Below are 21,219 nucleotides of genomic sequence, written 5' to 3'. Positions count from 1 at the left end.
CTCGAGCCTACAGACCTTGAGATCATGACCTGAGCTGAAGTCAGACGCTCAACCCACTGAGCCACCCAGGTGCCCCTATGTCAAATAGTTTTTAAAAAAAAGTTTCCAAAATTTATTTTGAGAGAAAGACAAAGTGAATGAATGGGGGTAGAGAGAGAATCTCAAGCAGACTCTGCACTGTCAGCACAGAGCCTGATGTGGGGTTCAAACCCATGAACCATGAGGTCATGACCTGAGCTGAAATCAAGAGTCAGATGCTTAACTGACTGAACCACCCAAGCACCCCAATATATGTCAAATAATTTTAGATTGTATCCTGGAGATTTTGAATATTATGAGATCTTGAGTCTTGTTTAGATCCTATGGAGAATGTTGATATTTTTGTTTTAGCAGGCTATTAATCTGGTTAGATTCAGGCTATGAGTTCTTACCTGCCTTCTGACCCAGTGCTTGGTCTGAGACTTGGATGATGGATTTTCGATTAGTTCTTTTCTCACAAGCATCAGTTTATTGTATTATGGACAACTTTCTGTAAGTTCCCTTTCTGGAACAACTTGCAGGTACTTTCTGGTTCTTTGGGAATTCTCTTTTTTGGTCTTCTGGCCAGTAAGCTGCGGTTTAGTTACCTGCTTTGCTGCACACTTCATGACTGTGCCTGTATCTGTGGCCAAATGGCGAGAGGGCAGAAGCAAAAAAAAAAAAAGCAGTAGGGTTTAATCCCACCCTCTCTGCACTGATCAGGGAAGGAAAATGCCCCTTCCTCAGAACTTTGGCTCCTACAAACTCATGTAGTAGATGGCCACCTCAGGATCACTTTGGGGTCTGGGCTGTGAGAGGATAGAAGAGAGAGAAGGTGGATACCCATGCTCTTTGAGCATTAGGAGTTCCCTGTCCTGATTTTTTTTTTTTAAATCTTTATTTATTTTTGAGAGAGAGAGAGACAGCGTATGATCAGGGGAGGAGCAGAGAGAGAGGGAGACACAGAATCTGAAGCAGGCTCCAGGCTCTGAGCCATCAGCACAGAGCCTGATGCAGAGCTCAAACTCACGAACTCTGATTCTTGAACCAAAATTAGAGGATTTCTCCTGGAGCACTCTGTCTTCGTGGCCTGGCTTTCTAAGGGTTGCATAGCTTAGTATTCTGCCAGAGATTGGTCCCAGGTTGTACTCAGACACCTTGAGCCAGTAGGCTGGGTTCTCTGATGGTCTACGTGTTAGGAGCAAGTTTGAACTTTGGGTTGCATCCCCTTCCCCACTGTGCAGCTTCTGTGGGCAGTAATGATGCTAGTCAGATACAAAGCTCACAGTAAGCAATAGCTGCCTAATTGCCATCAGTTTTCACAAGCCAGGAATTTGGGCCAGGGTTGACAACATGTTAAAGATAGATATGTAGGTGCATCATCTTTTCAAAGTTAAAATTTAAATTGCTTGAAAAAGTAAAATGGATGACAATTAGAATTGAGCACTTACTGGCCACACATTTAACCTAATTGTTTTCCCAACATAACAGTTGAGGAAAGTGGAACTGAAGAGATACTAAGATTTTTTTTTTTCTCCAGTATCACAGCTTAATAAGTGACCAAGCTAGGATACAAGTCTGTCTGATTTCAAAGTCCATGATTTTAGCCACTGCCCTAACGTTAGTTTTGAAAAGGAATGTTTTACAAAGCCTTGTGGGTTTTGAGTTGTCCCTACTTAGAAACCCTTTATGAATTATGAATTATCCTTAGTAATAAGTAGGCAGTATTTTTTTTAGTATTAAAAAATTAGGTGAATATACTAAATTTTTGGCAACATTTTAAATGCTTCTTTTACCTCTCCTCTCTGATAGTTCTTCCCCTACCCTTTCTTGTTCAGATTGGTACGTACCCCTCCCTCCTGCCCCCGTTAAAATTGGTATGTAAACTTCTGTGTTCTCTAAATGAATCAGTTGGGATAGAGATTTTTTTTAACTTACGGAAATGTGTGTCAGCTTCCGTGAGGGTAAAAAAAGATGTTGAGTGATGCAGAAGCGTTTTTGTTCACTTAACCCATTTAGAAAGGTTTTATAAATAGGTTGTATGAGAGTGCCAACTATGTAAAGGCAGATTTTTTTTTGTTTTTTTGTTTTTTTAAGTAAGCTATTTGCACAATGAGGGGCTTGAACTCAAGTCACACGCTCTGCCAACTGAGCCAGCCAGGTGCCCCCTAAAGGCAGATCTTACTTTGCAGTTTTGATACGCATGAGTTTTGTTACCATAGTTTAGTTAAACGAAACCAAGTCTCCTAACATCACAGAGTAATTACATAAAGTACACACTTGAGGGCTAATTCTTCAGTCCTAGGAGCACTATGTAAATCACAGGTGTGCATCTTGATTGGTGACCAGTCACTCCCTTCTTTCAAAACCTGTCAGTGATTGGTCACTGTGCATCCGTCTTTCAGTTCTCATCCAGACAGACAGCAAAGCCTGTAGTTGTGGTGCTTTCTTGTTTTTCAGTGACAATTTCTGTGATATTTTACAAATATAATTGAAAGAAGGAATCTGTCAACAAAGATGAAAGTGCAGCAAAGAAATGGTAAATAATAATGCTGGAAGTGAAATCTAAATAGAACATAAATGGGGTTGTAGAAAAAGTAGCTGACCATGGGAATGTTGGCATAGCTCACCATTCTAGAAACTCGAGACGAGTAGTCAGAGCACCTCTGTGAGGCCAGCTTGTTGACACAATGAGGAAACTGGTTGTGCTGAAAAGAATGACAGTGTCTCAGGGGAAACGATAACCAACAAAAACTTTAAAGGAAGTCTCAGAGGTTTTGAAAGTGCAAAGGATAAAATTTGGAAGCTGCTCCACATCTAGAAAGGAGAGGGATAATTTGCCAAGCACAAAAAGATGCTCACTCCGTTTCATAAGTTATCAGTGGGAAGAAGGCTAAACGTTGTTCAAACTAGTCTTGATGAGTTTTTATTTTGTAATTTTTAAAAATTTTATTTATTTATTTAAGCAATCTCTGCACACTCAGCATAGGGCTCGAACTCATGACCTGAGATCAACTGAGATAGCCAGGCGCCCCTTGCTAAGTTTTTAAATAAAGAAACAAAACACTCTAATTCTCAGTATTACAGTGTACATAAGTGTTACTTTTATTCCTTCACCCCCCAGTTCTCTATATATTTATAACTGACAGAGTTTTTTTAATGTTTTATCAAAAAATTTTAAAGGTCATGGAACAATTGTAATTTCTTACAATTTCTTACAAGATTCTTTGTATGGTTATAGCTTGCCCTGGTCATTTTTATGGCTCTGTACTACTATGCAAAGCAAGGACTGCCTATATTAAAAACCAGTTCTTAAGACCATTCTTTAGGCTATTATTTAGAAAAAGGGGTTTTGATTTTGGGTTTGATGGAGGTCAGGGATGCCAGGAATTGAGTCTTTTTCAGGTTATTCCTTAGTTTAAAACTCTTTAATGGCTTTCTGTTATTAGAGTAGACCAGAATCCTTAACCTAATCTGATCCCTGACTATATCTTTAGCTTTTGTCTTCTTCCTCTTTTAACGGCACCATGTATTTTTTCTTTTTAGCCCTTATGACTTAAACTGTGTAATTGTGTAATTAGCCGTGTAATATTTGTCTAGAACAGGACTATATTGTTCACTGCTGAATGCCTAGCACCTTGCAAGTGCTTTGGTCATAATGTGCATTCTGTATTTATATGAATAAATGAGTAGAATTGTGTGCATGAGTTTATATGTGCATGGATTTTTTTTTTCTGTGGAGGGGAATGATTGCTTTCCCAAGATTCTCAAAAGATTCAGTGATCTAAAAAAAGTTAAGTATCACACTAAAGGAATTGATACAGTGGGTATTCAACCTAGATGGTATCATTAGACATAGAAGATGTTTACTTTTTAATTTTAAACTGCATTTGAATATCTAGACATATATATATATATATATATGGCAGTGAGCAAGCATTTTAAATTATTACATTGTAGAACATAAAATTCATTTGAAAAATGGTTATCTATATAATAGCATTTAAAAAATCTCTCTCATAGTTTTATGTAACATATATTACAGTGTGATAGAAGTCCTATTGAGTGGGAGATTACTTGGTTTCATCTCTCTCTCTGTCTCTCTCTTTTTTTAGGAGAGAGCGTGAGCAGAGGAAGGGCAGAGGGAGAGAGGGAATTTTAAGCAGGCTCCATTACCAGCACAGAGCCTGATGCGGGGTTCGATCTCATGACTGCAAGATCATGACTTGAACCAAAATTAAGAGTTGGACACTTAACTGAGAGAGCCACCCATATGCCCCTTGAGTTCATCTTCTGTAAAATTGTAAATTTCTCCTAGTTTTAAAAGTCTGTGTTTTCTTTCTAAAGTTACCTATTGATTTTTTCATATTGATTTTGATTTTATTGATAAAATATTGATATTGATTTTATTCATACTTTAAACTTTAGAGTTTTTTTTAGCACTATATATGTTTTAAAATATTTTGTATAGAAGCTTAACTCACAATAAAGTAATTTAGATGTTTCTTGATTGGGTTTATGTTTACTGTCTCAACATCATGGAGGCAAAATGTCCATAATTAAAATAACTTTTTGTAACTTTTTTTTTTTTTTTTCAACGTTTATTTATTTTTGGGACAGAGAGAGACCGAGCATGAACGGGGGAGGGGCAGAGAGAGAGGGAGACACAGAATCGGAAACAGGCTCCAGGCTCTGAGCCATCAGCCCAGAGCCCGACGCGGGGCTCGAACTCACGGACCGCGAGATCGTGACCTGGCTGAAGTCGGACGCTTAACCGACTGCGCCACCCAGGCGCCCCTTGTAACTTTTTTTTTAAAAACAATTTTTTTTTTTAACGTTTTATTTATTTTTGAGACAGAGAGACACAGAGCATGAACGGGGGAGGGGCAGAGAGAGAGGGAGACACAGAATCAGAAGCAGGCTGCAGGCTCTGAGCCATCAGCCCAGAGCCCGACGCGGGGCTCAAACTCACGGACCGCGAGATCATGATCTGAGCTGAAGTCGGACGCTTAACCGACTGAACCACCCAGGTGCCCCAACTTTTTGTAACTTTTTAGTTGGTTATTCAAATTATTTCACATACCTAGACAAATGTTTCTAACTTACAAATCCCCTCCCTGCTTTCCTCTATATCCCATTCTATCTATCTATCTATCTATCTATTTATAACCTCTACACTCAACATGGGGTTCAAACTCATGGCCCTGAGGTCAAGAGTCACATGTTCTTCTTCTGACTGAGCCAGTCCAGTGCCCCCTATTATCCATTTTTTTTTTTTTTTCTTTCGAAGGAAGCTCTACCCCCAACTTGGGGCTGGAACTCACAACTCTGAGATGAAGAGTCATAGCTCCACCGACTGAGCCAGCCAGGCCTCCCTCTTTCCCGTTCTTTTAACAGTATCCTTTGGTCGTTTACTGATTCATTCCCAGACTCTTCTACAATTTCATAGAATTCCTCTCAGTACTGTTAAATACATTTGGCATGTAATCGGTTTTATCTGGGAACTCTCTGACCTCCAGCCATAACTTGTTCCCTGGGCTTGCTTCGGAGCAGTCCTCCTTATATCCCTCTTCAAGCATCGCCCTTAACTTCTCTTTTGTCTGTATCACATCATCCTCTTTCTTGGTTAGTTCTCATGTTTTATGCACTGTCTCCTCCAATAGCTTCCTGAGAAAGATGGCACAGGAGGTAGATTTTTGAGATTCTGAAAATGTCTTGTTATATACCCTGACACTTGATTTTCAGTTTGGCTGGGTTTAGAATTCTAGTTTGGAAATTGTTTTCTCAGAATTTTTATATTCTCCATTTTCATTTAGCTTCCAGTGTTGAAAAGTCTGTTGCCATGGGATTCATAATCTTTTGCATATTTATGCCCCCCTCTCCCCCCTTCTCTGGAAGCTTATTGGATCTTCTCTTATCTCAGTGTTGAGAAATTTCATATTGTATCCTTGGGCAAGTTGCGTTTTATTCTTTGGGGGTCTTTTCAGTCTGGAAATTCCTGTCTTTCAGTTATGGAAAACTTTTATTTCTTTGATTTCTCCTCGCCCTTTTCTTTCTGAAATTTTATTATTCAGATGTTAGACTTGTTGGTTTTTTTTTTTTTTTTTTTTAAGATTTAAAAAAATTTTTTTATTTGTAAGTAATTTTCTACACCATTATGGGGCTCGGACTTACAACCCCGAGGTAGAGTCGCATGCTCTACTGACTGAATCAGCCAGGTGCCCCAGACTTGTTGGTTGCAAGTCCTTTGTTTCACAAATACCATCTCCTTATTTTCATCTTGTTTCACAAATACCATCTCGTTATATTGGGAGAGGTTAACTTTGAGATCTACTGTCACATTTTTAAGTTTTTGAGAACTTGTAATGTCTTCCATAATTACTTGTAAGATGGAATCCTAGGCTTGTAGAGCTGAAGAGTATCTACAGGGTCACCTTTGATAACCCTGCTCTGTCCAGAAGTCTCTTCTGTATTGTTCTTGACATTTTCTTCTCATTTTTTGATGGTTTTCTGCCTTCTTATGTCCTAATTTCAGTGATGGCAGGAAGAGGGATAGCCAGGCTGAGGGCACAAACTGTGCTTGTGCTTACGTAACAATTGGAGTACCTTAGGATTTTGGAGAAGGGGGTGTATGTGATGGGACAAGAATCTGTCCTTAATTTTTTTCAGGGAAGTCTATTTATAGCAGTGCTGCAATAGTGGTTCTATTTGTTCCTAGGAGATGTGTAAGCCACTTTAGCAATATATTGTTCTCATTGAGCAGACATTCAGTTGATTTATTCTAGGCTGGCATAATGAAAATGAATTGAAAATTGTACCAAGCATATTTAGCATGCAGATGGTTTGTCTGGTTTAAGGAAACATTGGAGTCATGGTCTTGAACTGAAGAAAAGCATTGGTGCACCTAGCATGCAGCCATGGTGGGATTTTGCTTCTAGGCCTGGCCGACTTTTAGACTGGTATTCTAGGACCCACCCTGAATACCTCACTCCTTTCTTTCCTTGTCCCTGAACTTTTCCTTGCTGAATGTCTTACTGCCATAAACATCTTTGTTACCAGCTAGGGTGGGAGAAGGGAGAAACAAGTGAAACTCCAATCTGTCTCCTCCCTCTTGTCAGTCTTATCCATGATGATGAATAATTTGGAAAGAGGAGGAAAAGAAGAGGTTGAAATTGCTGACTGAAATTAAGTTTCTTAAAATAAGTCATGTGCCTTTGCTCATCCCATTTAAAAATTATCATGCAAAGGGGCGCCTGGGTGGCTCAGTTGGTTAGTGTCTGACTTCGGCTCAGGTCATGATCTCATGGTTCGTGAGTTCAAGCCCCATGTCTAACTGTGCTGGCAGCTCAGAGCCTGGAGCCTGCTTTGGGTTCTGTGTCTCCCTGTCTCTCTTCCCCTCCCTGGCTCATTCCTTCTCTCTCTCTCTCTCTCTCTCTCTCTCTCTCTCTCTCTCAAATAAATAAGTATAAAAACATTTTAAGACATAAATAAAAATCACCATGCATAATTGGGAGTTGACCCCATGAATAAGTACATGTAAGCAAAAAAAGCTTCAAGAAGACTGTAATTGATCCTTCACCCTCATTGTAGTAATTGGATTCATTCTTTTGCTGTGCCCTGGTGTCTTGTTATTTACTGTCTTAGTTTCCTGTGGCTGCTGTTAACAAATTGCCACATAGTGGCATAAAACAACAGCAGAGTATTCTTTCATAGTTCTGGAGGTGGAAGTCCAAAATCAGTTTCACTGAGTCTAAATCAAGGTGATGGTGGGGCCATGCTCCCTGCAGAGGCTCTACAACATTTCTCCAATCTCTACCCTTCTGGCCATATTACCTTTTTTCCTGTGTGGGTGAACCTCTCTTTGCCTCTCTTTTATAAGGATACTCATGATGATGGTATTTAGGGCCTACTTGTGTAATCCAGGATAGTCTCCCTATCATAAGCACAGGGCCTGATGTGAGGCTTGAACTCACGAACCCTGAGATCATGACCTGAGCTGAAGTTAGATGCTTAACTGACTGAGCCACCCAGGTGCCTCTGACCTGGGTTTTCTGAATGCAAACATTTACAGGCTGTGTAGGGTACAAGGAGAGGAAAGGAGAAGTAGTGAACATCCTGGCCCTGGAGGGAGAAACTAACCCCTCAGAGCCCGTGGACAACCTTTAGGGAGAGTAGCTTCAGCGACACTGGTGTCATGTAGTTTAATTACTACATAGTCCTAGGGAGGCTTTCTACTTTTGTCTTAGCTTTTTTTTATCCATTACTTACTCTTATATGTTTGCAAAGTCAAAACATTTGTAGGAGTTTATGAATTCTCTTAGTATTTGTACTGATTTGTTTGAGTGATTTTAAACTCTTTGAGGGAAATACTATAAAAATCAAAGCATAAATAAGATCTATGGTTGAATTCATTTTTCTAATTTATTACTTGAGTTCATTATTTGAATTCAATTTATTACTTGAGTTCATTTTCCCAATATAGTGTTTCCTATTGGTGTCTGAAATATGTCATATGAACTTTTTTCCTAAGTGAAAAGTCCAATCTTTCACATCATTCATCCATTCTGATCAATCAGCAAGTACGCACTGAATCTCCACCATGTACCATCCACTACGGTTGCCTCTGGGCATGTGATGGTAAACTTGACAATGTCCCTTCCCTTACTGAACTTACAGTGTAGGATTGTCAGTGTGTAGAAAACAATGAGGATACAACTAACTAGGAATCAAACTATAAATAATGGAAAAATCTGCAAAATTTTCCTTGTGTGTCCCCCCCCCCCCCCCCATCCCTCCAGTGTATGACATGGGTCATGGTTCTTTTCAAATGCTTAAAAATAATTTGGTGACATAAAATTGAAATATAACTATGACTATTTTTTTTTAATGTTTATTTATTTTTGAGAGAGAGACAGGGTATGAGTGGGAGAGGGGCAGAGAGAGAGGGAGACACAGAATCCGAAGCAGGCTCCAGGCTGAGCTGTCAGCACAGAGCCTGACGTGGGGCTCGAACTCACAAACCGTGAGACCATGACCTGAGCCAAAGTCGGACTCTCATCCAACTGAGCCATCCAGGCTCCCTGACTATGACTACTATTTATAATATAGGCTGATGTTTCTTGCTTATTTGAAGTAGTCTCAAGTTTAGGAGGGTTTTTGAAGTGAACTTTTAAATAGATATCATCATTTCTTAAGCTTTCCTAAATACTGAATATAGTAAACTCAACTGATTTAGATTTTTGCAGTTTCCAGTAACTGTATCTTACATACAGTATTCCTTAAAATGTTTCTGATTAAGGAAGGTCTGACACTAATTTTCATGTTTGCTCTTTTAGGAATGTTTTAAAGGAAGTTGGGCAACTCACAAGTTACTGCATAAGAAAGCAAGTAAGTAAAATTACACATCTCTGTGTTAATCGTTTTAGAAGTGGCTTTTTGCAGAAGACTAGAAGTCTTCCAGTTCTGAAAGTGTATATGTGAATGTTCTGAAAGTGTAATCCCTATATGTTCTAGAATTAGCACATATTTTAAAATTTTTTATTCTTTGTGGTGCATAAACATGCAAATAAAATGTGGCTGAGTACTGTCTTTGTTAATCTTGTATGTAACATGAAAACATGAGATGGTTGCTAGGATAGATGGCTTTTTCTTGAGCAGTACCTGAGAATGTCCTAATTTTTTGGCACCCTCTTTCCATTGCTAGAAGTGTTTGCATGTTGTAGGCAGGTGCACATGAGCTGTCTGGGTTCTAAATTTAGCCAGACCTCTTGTTTTTGTTTAGTTTCAATTTGATTGCTATTTCAAAATTTTATTACTTTGTTTTTTGATGTTTTATTACTTGCAGCTAGATACTCAATTTTCCTTTTTAAAGTTACTTTGTGAGACACAACAAAGTGAAACGATTAGCTGCTTCTTAGCTATTGCTGTCAGCCGCATGGATCTATTGCCAACTCACATGCCCTTTCTTGCTTTGGCTTACTTACTCATCCTGTAAATTCATTTCATTAGTGGGCTGGCTTAAGGGCTTAAGACAATTTGTAACAGTTACCTGAAAATTGACAAGGGCTTTCTGGTCTTAAAGCATTGCCATCCTAATGGATGAAGGCTTGGCAGACAGTCTTCATCCATCTTAAGTTTTGTCTTAATGCTCTTGGTATTTTTTATTCATCTAACTGTATATTTTTTAGGAATTTGCTGGTTTAATAAAGTAGATAGATTATTTCATATATGTATGTATATACATATGTATATATTTATATCTTAAAACCTCATTGAGGTCAGTTCAACCACCATTTGAAGGAAAGGGAAATTAAAATTTAAAAAGACTTATTTTCTGTGGTTCTATAAGTGAAGTCTACATTTAATGGAAATGTTAGGTTATTGTGGGAGGAATTGTGGTTAGAAATGAGGAAATACGATTATGAATACGTAAGAGTTTAAGAAAGCATAAATGACAGGGTTTGTTACTTCAGATCAAAGTACAGTATAGAGGTTGGTTTAAAAATGCCATTTACTTTTATTTAATATGTAACTTAAGTCACACATTAAGTATTGTGTGTCTGATGTGTTAGATATTGTTAGAGCTCTTTTGAGCCAGTTATTAACATTTTATATCCAGGAAGTTAAAGCATAGGGAAGGGAAAGGTTGAGGTGAAACAGTATGTTAGTAAAAGAGCTGAGAATGGGTCTCTACTCCATGCATATGTTAACTTGTTGAAGTGTGTGTGATTCGTTAATATTGGATTCTTACAGGAAATAAGGGCTATTATGACCTACACTCCAAGAGAATTAAATAGCTCATGTTCCCTAAGTAAAAAGAACATAATTATTACTGCCTTGGACTGAGACCATTTGCGTTTTACTTATAGCTCTGGTGTTTACACATGGTGCCTTCTTTTAAATGGTGCCCTCCTGGATTTTTTGGAGATGATTTTCTTAGGGGTGAGCACTATTCTTGATCCCTTTGGGCTATGTTATGCTGTTGGATGGAGACAGCTCTCAGCTGGCCAGCCCTGTATCTTTTACACCCTATTAAATTGACCCTGACTATACCCTTGGGGATGACTATTCTGGAGGAGGGAATGATATAGGGGAAGGTTAACATCCAGGGCAAAGAGGAATAGCTGGAAAAGGGATCAGGGGAAAAGAATGTTGGACTGGCAAGAAGCCAAGCATATTACAGATCACACCGTATTCAAAGAAACAATAGTGAGCTAACATAGGAAGCAGTAACTTTTCTTTTCTTCAAAAACATTTTTTTTCATGTTTATTTTATTTTTGAGGGTGGGGGAGAATGACTGGGGAAGGGGCAGAGAGGGAGACACAGCATCTGAGGCAGGCTCCAAGCTCTGAGCTGTCAGCACAGAGCTCGACACGAGGCTCAAACTCATAAACTGTGAGATCATGACCTGAGTCCAAGTCAGATGCTTATCCGACTGAGCCACCAGATGCCCTTCTTCTCTTTTCTTTTTTTTTTTAACTGTAATGTGTACTGATCTCTAATTAAGGAGGCCTGATTTATATTTATGTTGGTGCAGATATTGGTCTGACATTTGCTGTTAATATTTTTGCCTAGTTTTGGCATCAGAGTAATCCCAGGCTCATAAAATGGGAGATGTTCCCTCCTCTTTTCTAGAAAAGATTGTGTAGAACTGGTATTATTTTTCTGTAAATATTTGGTAGAATTTACCAGTGAAGCCATCTGGACCTGGAGTTGTTTTGATTGCAGAAGCTAATAAGACCTTAGGAAAATTTCAAGTGTCAGTTAAAGAAATGAGTCAATGGAGTATTTATTTTTTATGTGTCCTAGTGAAGACAGTCACTTAGATTGCAAAGCCCTTAAAGGGGGTGCCTGGGTGGCTCATTCGATGAAGCGTCTGATTTCAGCTCAGAATTTATGAGTTCCAGCCCCACGACAGTCTCTGTGCTGACAGCTCAGAGCCTGGAGTCTGCTTCAGATTCTGTCTCCTTCTCTCTCTGCCCCTCCCCCACTTGCTCTCTGTCTCTCAAAAATATATAAACATTAAAAAAAAAAAAGGCATGTAATGCTGACATGCTGGCTTGGGTACACAGTGTCCAATGTGTATCTCCTGTCAGAATGTATGCAGTAGCATTGGCTTTTAGTCTGACCTATAAAAGTTGTAGCACTTTACATCTTAATAATAATATAGTATGTTTTAGATTATCATTGTTTTTACTTTATTACTGATACATTCAGTGTGTTTGTCACCTTTGCCTAGAGTAAAAGGTAGGAATGTTTTACAGGTATCTCTTGAATAGCCAGAAATATGATATGAAAACTCTATTTAAAAAACAAAAAACTTTACACTTTTTATTCTCTTCCTCTACTCCTCGAAACTAGCAAGCTTGATTTTTGGATTGCAGAGAGAAGGTGTTATGTGATAATTCAGAGAACTACTTCCACCAAGCTTTGTGAGCATGGATTACTTTTTTTTGTTTTGTTTTTTGTTTTTTGTTTTTTTTTTGACTATTAAAGAAGTTTATTTAACAAAAAAGTTCAATATGAAAATGCATGACCTGATTTTTATATTGTAGTAAAACAGGTGCTATGGAGGGGACATGTGAGGGCAGTTGGTTTCTTCTGGTGAACACACCCATTGTTTATACTCGTTCCAAGGCTTCTAACATGATGACACTATTTCCTCGAATTACCACCATTCCAATATTGTTCTGTTCCCACTAGTTGCCGTCTCCACACATTCATCTATCACAAGATTCATAAAGGGATCGAACCCCCGCAGTATTCCTTGGACATGTCTGTCACCATTTAATTTCTTTTTTTAAATTTTTTTTTTTTTTCCAACGTTTATTTATTTTTGGGACAGAGAGGGACAGAGCATGAACGGGGGAGGGGCAGAGAGAGAGGGAGACACAGAATCGGAAACAGGCTCCAGGCTCTGAGCCATCAGCCCAGAGCCCGACGCGGGGCTCGAACTCACAGACCGCGAGATCGTGACCTGGCTGAAGTCGGACGCTCAACCGACTGCGCCACCCAGGCGCCCCAGTCACCATTTAATTTCAATGATAATTTCTTTTCCATAAATTTTTTCAACTTGGGAGGGTGAGCTTTGCCCATCATGCTTGCTTGGCGAGCTCAAAGATGCCTCCAAACGGGATTCGTGGAGTCCTTCATGCTCGAGCATGGATTACTTTTAAGCCTTATCTCCAAAATGCTGAAATTATAGGTTTGTTGTGAGGATTAAATGAACAGATCCATGTAAAGTGCTTAGCATATGTACAATGCCTAGTAAATGCTCAGCAATTATTTAATAATCATCTCTGGAAGAACGGAGTCAGGATTGTGATTAGAAAGTCCTGTTCCAGGCATATGTAAGACATATGTAGTTCTTTGTTATCAGCTGGCTGGAAGAGACAGCTTGCACAGAACTTTTTAAAGAATGAGGCCTGGGTATGATGTACTTTGGGCCAGACCTTGCACATATCAGGTACTCTTCAACACTCCCTGCAGTGTACCTGGCCCTTTTGCATTATGATGTTTCAAAGACAGCTGTATTTACGGATCTTTATTTACACTGTCCTGTGCTTTCATTCTTTTGACAGAGACCAATTAGTATGTAATTTTGTTACAAAACTCCCATACGATTCATACTTACTAGGTGTCTGTTAATGTTTGTAGGATTTAAGGCTGAGATCAAATTTGATTCATTCATTCATTCTTTCTCTTTCTTTCTTTCTTTCTTTCTTTCTTTCTTTCTTTCTTTCTTTCTTTCTTTATTATGAGAGAAAGAGAGAGAGAGGGAGAGAGAGAGAAGCAGGGCTCACCCAGGGCTCGTGTTTTGTTTTGTTTTGTTTTTTTTTTAACCTGAAGCAGGGCTGGAGCTCACCTGAAGCAGGGTTTGTGCTCACCCAGTGTGGGACTTTAACTCACCAACTGTGAAATTATAACCTGACCCACCCACGTGTCCTCAAATTGAGGGCCTAAAATGTAAACTAACTTACTTTCGAAGTGTAAATTTCCCTAGGTAAATTCTACATAGAGAAAAGAAATTGCCATATTTCAATCTTTACTTGTTTAGATAGCTCTGAGTTATATTTGTTGGAGGTCTGCTTTTAATTTTCTTTTGACAATAGATTGTGGAAGGGTCTGAATGCAGATCAGCAGGAAGCTTTGAAAGATCTTATGTCCTTCCTTCTCCCTCCTCCTTCCCCAGGAGTGTGTCAGACCAGAAAGCCTGCATCTTGATTGCTGTTCTGTCTGGGTTTCAGGTGAAAATGATTCTGGAAGTTCATATTTCAGACGAAGCACTTGATGCAATTCATAGCTGAAGCAGGCATCAATTGGCCTGTATTTTGAACTGTTTTCTGTAATATTTGACCCTAGGGGCAATGAGTGGAGTCCATTTTTATCTTGGGTTGGGAAACAGTTTTCCTGTTGACATTCACATTCACAGTGGCTTTCTTGAACTCCAGAGGGGAGAAAGATCTAAAATTCAGTAGCATGATAGAGCTATTCTTTTCTTTTGCTATTCTGTTTTTTTTTTGTTTTTTTTTTTTTTTTTAAGGAGAATGAGAGAGTGTGAGCAGGGGAGAGGGGCAGAGGGAGGAAGGGGGAGAGAGAGAGAGAGAGAGAGAGAAAGAGAATGTCAAGCAAGCTCCACACTTAGCATACAGTCAACATAGGGCTTTGATCCCACAGTCCTGGGATTATTACCTGAGCCAAAATCAAGAATCTGACTCTCAACCAACTGAACCACCCAGGCATCGTCCTTTGCTATTCTTATTTTCTAGTCTTATTCTTTTATTTTATTTTATTTGTAATATTATCATTGAATTTTCTTCCAAAGTAATGTGAACAGACTGGCTATATATATATTTTTAAGGTTATTCATTTTTTTATTTCTGGGAGAGCAGGGGAAAGAGAGAGAGAGCGAGAGAGTGCACAAGTGGGGGAGGGGCAGAAAGAGAGGGGGACACAGAATCCAAAATGGGCTTTAGGCTCTGAGCTGTCAGCACAGAGCCTGATGTGGGACTCTAACCCATGAACCACAAGATCATGACCTGAACCAACGTCAGACACTTAACCAACTGAGCCACCCAGGTGCCCCAAGACTGGCTATATTTTTGCATTCTAGTCTGTTGTGCCTCAATAGTCTTGCAATCCCAAGTTGACGAAGGGCTCTCTGCAGAGGCTACTGGACTGAGAACCAGCATTCCCACGTCTCTGCTCCTGTGAGCCACATCACCTCAGTTTCCTCATCTGTAAATTGATGAGTAAATTAGTCTCAGTTGTCTTTTTGTTGTTAGCTGTAGTCACCATGCTATACTTTACACCCCTAGCACTTACTTACCTTATAGCTGGAAGTCTGTACCTTTGGACCCCCTTACCCATTTCACTGTTCCTTTCTAGCTTAACATTGTGTGAGTCTCATATTTTAGATAGCGTGTGTGTGTGTGTGGGGGGGCAGTTTTATTTTTCTTGTACACTGCAGAAATTATTTGAAGTCTGATTTTTAAAGTCAATGATAACAGTAATCAAGAGAAGATCAGTGTGAGTTGGGAAGTGTATAGGTTGATACTTGGTGTAGGAGGGATTTGAATTCCTGCTGTGTAAAGTCTTAGGTTAGTTTTTCTTTTAATTTTTTTTAATGTTTATTTTTGAGAGAGAGACAGAGCAGAAGCAGGGGAGGGGCAGAGAGAGAGGGAGACACAGAATCTGAAGCAGGCTCCAGGCTCTGAGTTTTCCGCACGGAGCCTGATGTGGGGCTTGAACTCATGAACTGTGAGATCATGACCTGAGCCAAAGTTGGATGCTTAACCAACTGAGCCATCCAGATGCCCTTAAAGTCTTAGGTTAGTGTTATTTTACTTGATGGATAAGAGATGCAGTCAGGGTGCGGACATAAGACACCATTGAGGGTCTGTTCCATGTGAAAAGAATTCTTAGGTGCATTTCAGTAAATATAACATTATGTATTAATGACTAAGCTGGTAAAAATGAGTGAGTGTGTGTGTGTGATTCTTAATTTTTCTAATGAGTTTTCAGTAATTTTCTATTGATATTTCCCCCCTCTTATCTTTGACTTTCTCACTACATCCTATTACCCCCCTCCTGAAAAAAGGCAAATGATGACTATAAAATTTTAAAAGCATTTTGAAATATTGGTCTGAAAGCTGTTCATCAGCTAAGTGGGAATTTTTTTGTTTTAAATTTGCTGTGGAATTTTTTAGACTCTGTTGTTTTAGTAAGAGCACAGAATCCATTTATAATATCTGCTCTCAGTTGGGAAGTTTTGCCTAGGTTTAGATTTTACATTTCAATAAATGGTCTTCCTATAAATTGACATTGTAGAGAGAATACATTTAGCATTTTTTTTGAAAAGGGAGTTCTGGGAGCTATTCCTATTCAATTTCGTGTAAAAACTTAGAATATGTTTAGCTTGGGCCTTTTCTCCCAAGACGTTTGGATCTTTGAAGAGTCATAGGGTTATGAACATAGCAGGGAAGCAGAAGCTTTGGTGATTTAGATTAGGGTGGAAGTTTGCTAGATTTTTATACCTGGTCTCTGTGGCTTGGTTTCCAAACAAGTGATGGTTAAAGTATGCTGGTGCTCAGTAGCTTGACCACTGAAGCATTTCTTTCTCTTTTACTCATCCATCCACCTCCCAGAAGATGAAAAGGCCAAGCGAGAAGTGTCTTCCTGGACTCTAGAAGGTGATATTAACACTGATCCGTGGGCAGGCTATCGATATACTGGTAAACTCAGACCACATTATCCACTGGTGAGTAAATAAGGTAATAAAAATTTTGCATTCTTTTAAACCAGTTTTAAGAATTTTCAGTTTCCTAGAAATGGTACATGTGTTTTACATTCTAATTATGAATCACATAATCATGATGAAATTTGCATTGTAGCTCGTTAGCTTTTATGATATATTATTTGGATTTTAGGATAATTGACAGTCCTGGACAAAGGAGAAAAGAAAACATCTTAGGTGAATGGATTAAAAATTCTTTAATCTTAAGAATGAGGTAGAGTAGATATTTTCTGGCCAGCACAGTGGTAGTATATTTCTATTTTCCATTTTTTTTTTTTGTTTGTTTTAAAGTGGAATATATTTCCACCTTAATTTACGTATGGCTTTTCTGCCACTCCTACCCCTTCCTATGTTCTTTCTATGTTCTTGGCAGGTGGACCTCAAGAATCTTAATAACATAGGAATTAAGTTGAAATCTGTCTGCCATCCTCAAATATTTAAATTCTCTTTATTGATGTTTTTCTTTTTATAAAAGGAATGTACCTTTAATTTATAAAATTTGGACAAATAACAAAAACATAAGAAAGTCTCTTTAATCCTGCCTTCAGGGATAGTGACCAGGAGCATACTGATATATGTTTACTTCAATACATTTTATTGTTGTTTTTGGTTTGTCATTTTGCTTGGGCACCATGTTGTCTGTGTGTCGTCTCAAATCCTTGCTGGATATTTCTTAAATATCCTAAGAAAGGGAGTGGCGTTAACATTAGGAAAGTAAAGCTTAGTCTTCATGAAATAGATACGATATTTAAGATGTCATTTAAAACTTGTTTTCCATTTATATGCTATGAGTGAACTTATATCTTTAGTGTTTTTCCCCTACTTTTATTTTCTTTGTTTTTGAATTTTAATAATGAAAGTTACTTTCAGATTTTAATTGGTTTTAACTAATCTCTCTGATGTTTTTAGATGCCAACAAGGCCAGTGCCAAGTTATATTCAAAGACCAGATTATGCTGATCACCCGTTAGGTAAATTCTGCTGTGCCGATTCTACATTTCTCAATTTGTGGGCTTGGTAATTACTGCAAAGGAAAGGAGTGCTTTTTTGTAGAAATTTTTTATTGCTGGCTTTTCAGTAAATGTAAACATGTCTTTCCAAGACACACTAGAACATTTATGAGAGTTAAAGATTCTTTCCTCCTCTTAGAAATATGCCCAGTTCTGAAAACATTGTTGATATAGCTGTTAAAGGCTACATTCAACATAATGTATTTTGTGTTGTTACATCAAATTTTAGATTAAAAATTTGTTTTGATTTTATTTAGTTTTTGTTTTTTTATTTTTATTTTTTTAAAAATCTTTTTAATGTTTATTTTTGAGAGAGACAGAGACAGAGAGAGTGTGAGCAGGGGAGGGGCAGAGAGAGAAGGAGACACAAAACCTGAAGCAGGCTCTAGGCTCTGAACTGTCAGGGCAGAGCCCAACATGGGTCTTGAACCCATGAGCCATGAGATTATTACCTGAGCCGAAGTCAGACGCTCAATTGACTGAGCCACCCGGGTGCCCCAAAAACTTGTTTTGATTTTAATGTGTCCTCTACTTTATGTAGTGTCTATTTAGATAAAAAATAGATTGTGGGGGCCTCGAATGAATGCCTAACTAAAGACTCTGGGCTGTAGCAGTAACAGAAATAGTGGTGATGACAATGATGATGATTCTGTAACTGATATGTATTTTTCCATGACTGTGTGTCAGGCATTGTGCTAAGCTGTTTACATGTGTTCCTTCCTCCCGTTACAACCCTGACCACCCCTGAGGTGGGTTCCGTGGTCTTCTCTGGTTTATAGGTACCGATAGTGAGATGCCCGGGGAAGATAGGTAATATGTAGCACAAGTTGCTTCCTGCCAGTTAGAGGAGGAGTTTTTTTATAATAACTTGTAGGTGCTCTTTGTTTTTTTTTTTTTAAGTTTATTTATTTATTTTGGGTGGTGAGGGGCAAATTTCCTTTTCATGTTGAGAATATCTCTTTAAAATATCTGACTTGGACCCTCCTAAGTTATGGGGTACTCTTGTGTGAAACAATGAGACTTGACTATTATTATGTCATTGGGAAGATCATTATGCTAATAAATACTACATTTTTACCTTCATTTTGGCTTTCTTATTGATTTTCTTTTCCAGGAATGTCTGAATCTGAACAGGCTCTTAAAGGTACTTCTCAAATTAAATTACTCTCATCTGAAGACATAGAAGGGATGCGACTTGTATGTAGGGTAAGAGTTATTTTTTCCCCATGAGATAAGATAGATGGAAATGGGCTTGAAGTTTCTAGACATGAAGTCAGTGATTTGCTGATTTACAAAGGTAGCAAATGTCACATTGTAAGACTATGGCTAGTCATACTTTTCATTAAACTATTGTTAGCATATAATTTTATGCAACGGTTCTTTTCTACTTAGCCTTTTTGAAAAGTACTATGGCAAGTTGGCAGTCCATTTTTTGATCCTTGTATTTTTTTTTTTAATTGAACCAAGTTTTCATATTTTGTCATTTTATTTTCACGAGTCATCGTAACATAGGGCAAAGTTGAGGTTTTATATAAAGTTAAATAAAAGCCTCTATTGTGAAACTCAGTGGCCCACCCTTATCTGTGGTTTTGCTTTCCACGGTTTCAGTTACCTGTAGTCAGCCACGGTCTGTACCCAGGTGATCTTCTTTCTGACATATTGTCAGAAGGTCAGTAGTAGCCTAATGCCACATTACAGAGCCTACACCATTCATTTCACTTCATCTCCTCATGTAGGCATTTTATCTCACATCACAAGAAGGGTGAGTACAGTACAGTAAGATATTTTCAGAGAGAGAGAGATCACATTCACAGAACTTTTATGAGAGTATATGTTGTTATAATTGTTCTGTTTTATTATTACTGTTGTCAATTTCTTACTCTCCTTAATTTATAAATTAAATTTTATCATCGGTTTATACGTATAGGAAAAACAGTATGTGTCGGTTTCGGAACTGTCTGTGGTTTCAGGCACCCAGGAGGTCTTGGAGCATATCCCCTGCAGATAACAGGAGACTGCTGTACCTAGGAAGTATAGAAATGTGAGAAGACTTATCTTCCATCGATTGATTATTGTTTAGATTCCTTAGGGTATGCATTTTCACATGGAACTCAGTCATGCTTACTTATTAAGCTGGTTAGCCTGATTTTATTTACATATTTTTACACACATATTTATTGATGGACATTAGAAATACAAATAGCTTTAAAATGAAAATTCAAGATTATAGTATTCAGGGTGAAATTCATTTTACAGATTTCTCACAAAATCTGAGATAGTACAAAGGGTACAGATTTCTGTTTCTATTTCATTTCTTCTTGAATGTATTAAATGTTTCTCTTTTACAGCTTGCTAGGGAAGTATTGGACATTGCTGCTGGCATGATTAAACCTGGTGTAACTACTGAAGAAATAGATCATGCTGTACACTTAGTAAGAACTTGACTTTTATGCTTTGAAATGTTTTTCACCTTATTAGATGCTTTAGGCTTCTAAAAAATTAGAAATTCTGAAAATTCTAATGACTAATTTGAAAGCAAAATTTTACTTTCTTTCAATATAGAAAATATTGAACAGGGGTACCTGGGTGGCTCAGTCGGTTGAGCTTCCGACTTTGGCTCAGGTCATGATCTCGTAGTTTGTGAGTTGGAGCCCCGTGTCGGGCTCTGTGCTGACAGCCTGGAGCCTGCTTCGGATTCTGTGTCTCCTCCTCTCTCCCCCTCCCCCACTTGTGCTCTGTCTCTATCAAAAATAAATGTACAAAAAAAAATTAAAAATCTTTTAAAAGAAAATATTGAATAGTCGTTATTACCATTTTTAACCATCTGTGGCATTGAGGTCTGAGGTGAGCTTGAAATATTTTGTTTCTAAAACCTCACATTTTTAACTTTTATAAAATTATTAATTTTGTTAGTGCTTTAAATAAATCATGCCACTATGTACATTAAATATTCTGAAATAAAAAAAGAATACAACTTCTGAAACTAGATTAGTAGGAACAATGCCCCCTCCTTTTAAAAATTGATTTTGTTAAGTAAACACTACACCCATCATGAGGCTCGAACTCATGAACCTGAGATCAAGAGTCACATGCTCTTCTGACTGAGCCAGCCAGGCACCCCAAAATGTTCCCTTTCATCTCTACAGTGACAAGGCAGTAAACAGGTAAATGTTTGTACTAAATATGATATAGGGGTAGATTGCTTGTCCTTCATGGAGAGACCTTAAAACCCTGGCATACATGAGTGCACGCGTTATATGAATATCTTGTTCATAAGACAAGAGCAAAACTAGTTAATAAATTATATGGTAAACTAATTAAACCTGCTCTGGTAATCAAACGCAAATCATGAAGACCTATTGAATTAGTTAAGTATTTTAAAGACGTTTATGTCCA

General features: G+C 38.2%; 1 protein-coding gene across 1 annotated transcript in view; it reads left to right on the top strand.

The window, feature by feature from the left end:
- METAP1 (methionyl aminopeptidase 1) overlaps positions 1 to 21,219 on the top strand; it is a 59,805-nt gene that overhangs the window by 20,256 nt on the left and 18,330 nt on the right. Inside the window, exons 2-6 of the mRNA XM_045472152.1 lie at positions 9,354 to 9,405; positions 16,666 to 16,778; positions 17,724 to 17,784; positions 18,938 to 19,029; positions 20,172 to 20,255. Coding sequence (XP_045328108.1) covers positions 9,354 to 9,405; positions 16,666 to 16,778; positions 17,724 to 17,784; positions 18,938 to 19,029; positions 20,172 to 20,255 — 402 coding nt within the window. The remainder of the gene's footprint in view (positions 1 to 9,353; positions 9,406 to 16,665; positions 16,779 to 17,723; positions 17,785 to 18,937; positions 19,030 to 20,171; positions 20,256 to 21,219) is intronic.

This window comes from Leopardus geoffroyi, chromosome B1 (genome assembly GCF_018350155.1).
Source record: "Leopardus geoffroyi isolate Oge1 chromosome B1, O.geoffroyi_Oge1_pat1.0, whole genome shotgun sequence".
NCBI lineage: Eukaryota > Metazoa > Chordata > Mammalia > Carnivora > Felidae > Leopardus > Leopardus geoffroyi.
This window is presented reverse-complemented; position numbering and strand designations above follow the sequence as displayed.